Source organism: Protopterus annectens, chromosome 2.part0 (genome assembly GCF_019279795.1).
Source record: "Protopterus annectens isolate FY-2018-M chromosome 2.part0, PAN1.0, whole genome shotgun sequence".
In the NCBI taxonomy this organism is placed as follows: domain Eukaryota; kingdom Metazoa; phylum Chordata; order Ceratodontiformes; family Protopteridae; genus Protopterus; species Protopterus annectens.
In genome coordinates, this window is record NC_056728.1 from 42,818,225 (window position 1) to 42,823,471 (window position 5,247).

The following is a 5,247-nucleotide window of genomic DNA, read 5'->3' on the forward strand; positions in this document are numbered from 1 at the left end:
ACAACATCGACACCCAGAACATCGCATCCAAGCCTGAAAACAGTGCAAAGTGAGAAACACCACACAAAAACACTAGTCAGACATCATATCATCGAATAGCACACCACAGAGAACACAAACTTCCCTTACACCCTACAAGGTAGTGATATACACAATCAGTACCCTCAAAGTCCCGATGCAAAGTGAATTATTCCCATCACAATACATATTCTGTTATACAACATAATTAGGTGCACTCCAAACCAAACGAAAACTACGTCAATCCCAACAAGAAAAACAGCATATCATTCTCTAAATAACAGCACACACCAGGAGTAGCATTTCAATGAACAATATTTACAGTGATGCGAGATCAGAGCTTCAGCAAACTTGTCCTACTTTGTAAAACCCTCTCAAAATGACTTTCACGTAACACAATTTTCCATCGTCTAGGCGACGGTGGACATCCGGCTGCCATGCGAACACGTAGCTCTTCAATCCTATTTTGTTCCCTGGCCAATGTTGACATCAAAACTACCAAATCAGTAGCACAAGCCCCCAACATACACTTCAGTCGGTGATGCTACCCTTCTATACCGTTTTGTGTACGCGGCAAGCATTGCACATTCAGCTGGAAAACATTCCAAAACTCTTTAGGGAAGAACGGTGGAAATCTAACAAATGCTATAATTCTAGTGGAAAATTTAAGCGGTTTATCTAATAAGTACCAGTCAGTGAAGCATCTCAGCAAAGGTTGCCCCTCTTCAGGATAAGACTGCTTTAGTACATTAAATGCAGGTATCACCTCCTCCTCTGGTAAAAATGGCAATGCTATTAAGCACTTCATTGCAGTTTGAAAATGTTGACACTTGTTATATAATGTAGCTAAGCCAAGATGTTGCAGTTTGCGCCATATATTTTGACTGAAGTGAAAAAGACAGCCTTTAGGTACAATCCCATTTAAATTCAACCTCAAACTTTTAATAGCGGCAATTTCAAAGTCTCATAACACAAATTTCACACTAGTTACAAAGTTGTTTTCAGCCATCATGGATAACACACAATGCCACATAACATTATAGCTTTTCAAAGACTTCTTGCTCATTAAGCAGTATAACAAAGGTACTGTCCGTGTGTAACACCCATACTCACAAATCCATGTAAGCTGTACAATTGACGGCAAATCGTTCCTCTATAAAAGAAAGTACCGTCCATCAGCCATATTGTACACCTGCTCAAATCATAAAGATTATTAACAGTAGTAATTATCAACACAGTCATGTCAGTAGACCTACCTATTACACATTTACTAGGAAACGTTCCATCTTTCAAATGAAATTCGGACACATCCACATTCTCAAGCGTTGTTGTTCTGGTAATTGATACCCTAGACTGCTTCCTACGAAGCCTACCTACTTGCTGCAGTAAAGCTTTTCTAAAGTAAATTAGATACAGTCTCTAAACTGCTCGAAGACATCACATCATCAACAACGAAACATGGAGTGTCTCGGGACAAAATAGCCTTTTGCTTTAGCTCAGCATACATTATGTACCTCTGCACTTCGGACGTATCGCCGGTATGGCTATGTGCAGCACTTTTATACAATTTCTCACTATCAGACATGCGGAACGTTATACGTCTTTTACACTTGCTGCCTAGTTTCTGTTTACAGCACCAGTACCTTTTAGCATTCAAAGTCCGCTCTAAGTTGTACACATATATCCATCGATAATTAGTACATCCTTACCCTTTTGTGACTTAGTTAAATGGTAGAGGTTTCCTACTACTCCAGGGCAGAAGTTTGTGTTCTCCGCCATGTTTAAAAGCTCAGATCTGTCTGTTAACGTGACAGGTCCTATTAAATATCTTACCACATTGTGAATGAAGACAGTAGCGGGAAGTTAAACACTCTAGTCAGGTTTTTGCTGTGGATTCGATGATCTGCTACTTGATGTTTTCAGTTTATGATATTTAGCCTGTATAACGTTCTGTGGTTCGATCATATGGTAATTTGACTAACTTGCCATATGCAGACCATCTCAAAGACTATCCCTGAATTGTCACCAACAGGCTTTTGAGGTGAGATATTTGCCTAGCATACAAACCAATGTCTGATCCCACGCTAATGTAACTCCCATATATCTGCAAAACAAACACTACCAGAATTACCCATTCTAAAGATTTAAACCTTGCCTGTGATAAATAGAACCTGCTGCAGACAGATATGTATCAGGTTTCCCATCTATCTGAAACAGAGCTCCTCCCTAAGCCAATTCAAGTGCAAATCAGACAACTGGATGAGGAAAAGGAAATTAATTCCTGGTTTGGCACCTATGTTTCTAATGGACACAGGCAACCTTGAAAAGGGCCCCTGTATGTACAGGTTTCATCTCCCAAGCCCCACTTACACTTACCAAGTGTGCTAAAACTTGTCAGAGATTTGGGATTCATGGCTAGGCTGAAAAAGACCCTAGTGGTAGTTAGTATATATAGACTCATAGGTGTGTACAAGGCTAACTAAAAAGAAAAATTCTGGAAACGCATTCCATTCCTAACACACATAAGAGGTCATATGCCTGTCCTAATAGAAAACGAGTGCAAAACATGACAGAAAAACTGTGAAATGCATGTAAAACTCTGCACTGAACATCTACATATAAAACATATTTCTATACATTTTGATAGCTCTTAGTAAGAATTACAAGGACTTATACTTTGACACTGGGGCATAAACTGCACCTAAAGCTGAAATTAAACCTTTAAAAATACATGCATGCTTGGCCATACTGCCATCATCTATACAGGGAGTTTGGGTGATGTCATTATTCCAGTTAAAAGAAAAAGTTACTGTTCTGAAACAATCCAGTATTTTTTTTTCCTGAAATGAAAACTGATTTACTGATATTTATGGGTTTGTACTGCATTTCTCACCCATTTTTGCTAAATGAAAACTGATACTTTACGGGTCTGCACTGCATTTCTCACCCTGAAAAAGAAGTCTTAAACCAAACCCTTACAGTAGAAGAATATAATACAGTAGTGCCTACGGTTACATCACCGAAACAATGGCAGCTTCTGAGAAATTAGTTTACAAATATTCAAGGTATTCAGCTACAATCTGTACTTAACCGTGTGCCTCCAGGTGCACAGGAAGTAGGACATTAGAATGTATTTCAGCTGTAAAGGTGATGGGATAACTGTATCCTGAATTTATGAGTACTGATTCCAGGTGTTTTATATATGATTTTTTTATTTGTGGGAACATGTCATATTTTTAAAACACTAATTTTTAAGGACAAAAATTAGTGGTTTTATTTTTTACTTCTAAAATGCACAGATAAGTATTTTCACAATTAGAAGATGGGAATAATTGCACCTCTGTTGTCAACTGATTCCAATGACATTTGCTATAGCTGTGGTGAAAAATAATAAACTAACAGCTCTAAAGTCCAGAGCATGAGCTGTGTTCTCCTTTTAGTCTATACTATAAAAAACAACAGCTATAACTACTTATGGGGTCATTATGGGGTGACAGACGAGAGACTGTCTGGTTGACAGCACACAGAGAATTCACATAATTTTGAACACTGTACATGAGGCTGTAATATGGACTGAGGCTGGATAGCAGAGTATGCACTAACACCAACTGGAAACACTGAATGCAGACTGCACACTCAAAGTACTTAATTTTGTACTTCCACAAAATTAACAATTTTTTGGTTTTGCTTTTATTAGTGCAGTATTCTGCAATTAGAAGCCCCCGTTAGGAGCTTTTGAAATCCTTTGTGCTTAAGTTTGTATTCTTTTATGGCTAATGATGCATACTTCAAAAACAAATGAACAGTAAATATACTCAGGAATATTTCAAATTCCATTTTTGTGAGTTAATTAATGTCCATCTCTGACCACATACAGTCACCACTGATATCCATTCTGAATTCACCAATAAAACCTATCCACATTTACAACTCATGGAACATCACACATTACAGATACTAAACATTGTGAAGTACATCAATGATTTTACCTCTGTACACAAAGACAATGCTATTTCCAACTGCAAACCATGGTCGGTTTATATATTTTGCACTTCCAGGTTTGATTGTGAGTGGCACAGGGTAGAGAACAGGTCACAAAGCATGACCAGAATTAAGAATGAAAATGGTCCAAATACTAAATATTGATTCTAAAATCATGAAGTGCCTCTAAAAATGCAAAGACAGCATAACAGTATGGGCATAACACTGCCTACTCTTGGATTTAACATGCAGGAGGAATGCCCTAAAATGCGGTTCCACATGACAACAATAACAGCTTTTTTAAAAATATAAGCAGTCAAGCTCGTTCTCAAATACTTGTAACATCAAACAAGAAATTCCGCTATTCCTTCACATATGACACAAAAATATGAACAGTCACGTCAGTATATAACCTAGTTTCTTCTTTCCAAGTTCCATCTTCTAACCAACATTTCTCCGCTTTCATTATACCTCTAGTTCCTGGTTCTCCAACTGATGTATGAGCTTCTTATTACTAACAGGGTTCTCTGCCATAGTAACCAAAGACGGCATTTTCATCTCAAGAAGTGAAAGCAAAGAACCTGTACGCTCTCTAAATGTTCCTTATCCGGTTCACTCGAAATACTATGGTTAATAGTCACCTTATCTGGCTCGTGCAACTGCGACAATTAAATACAGCTTCCGGGTAATGGCCGTTTTGTTTTCGTACTCCCGTAGAAAATGAACAATTTAACAGTTATGCTTTTTTACCTAGTAGTGTGTGTCATTGTTTTGGAAGGCACTGCTGTACATTATTGGAGATGCATCCTCTTATGACTTGGAACAAACGGGCAAAACGTGTAACGCTTAACTTCAACTAGGAGACTCTGCATGCTTAATAACTGTATTTTTATATTTATGTAAAAACTGTTTTTGATGAATTACTATTATTTGATTTTATTTACCAGTTAAAAACGTATTAACAATGAATGTGTGACAAAACCAGCTTGGAAAAGAATGTAACGCTGCATTAAAGCCTCCAAATGAATAACATACCTCGTTATGAGGTACAGTTGAGAGGTATTTGTGGAATTAGTTCAGTAGTTGAAAGAAATGAAGTACTGCCAAAACGTTACACCTCAAAGCTCTAAAGCAATGCAGTGCTAGGAACATTTTGTGCCCTATTTCTTGTATAATTATCCTCCATTACTCCGCATTTATTTTACATACTGAAGTGGTTATGGGTATATATATACAATATTACATTTT

The 5,247-nt window shown here is 37.5% G+C and overlaps 1 protein-coding gene across 1 annotated transcript in view; it reads right to left on the reverse strand.

Moving 5' to 3' along the window:
- The window catches only part of COPS8 (COP9 signalosome subunit 8), a 367,147-nt gene extending 362,523 nt beyond the window's left edge, over positions 1–4,624 (reverse strand). Inside the window, exon 1 of the mRNA XM_044060526.1 lies at positions 4,471–4,624. Within this exon, the coding sequence (XP_043916461.1) occupies positions 4,471–4,557 (87 nt within the window). The 5' untranslated portion in view covers positions 4,558–4,624. The remainder of the gene's footprint in view (positions 1–4,470) is intronic.
- Between the last annotated feature and the right edge of the window lie 623 nt (positions 4,625–5,247).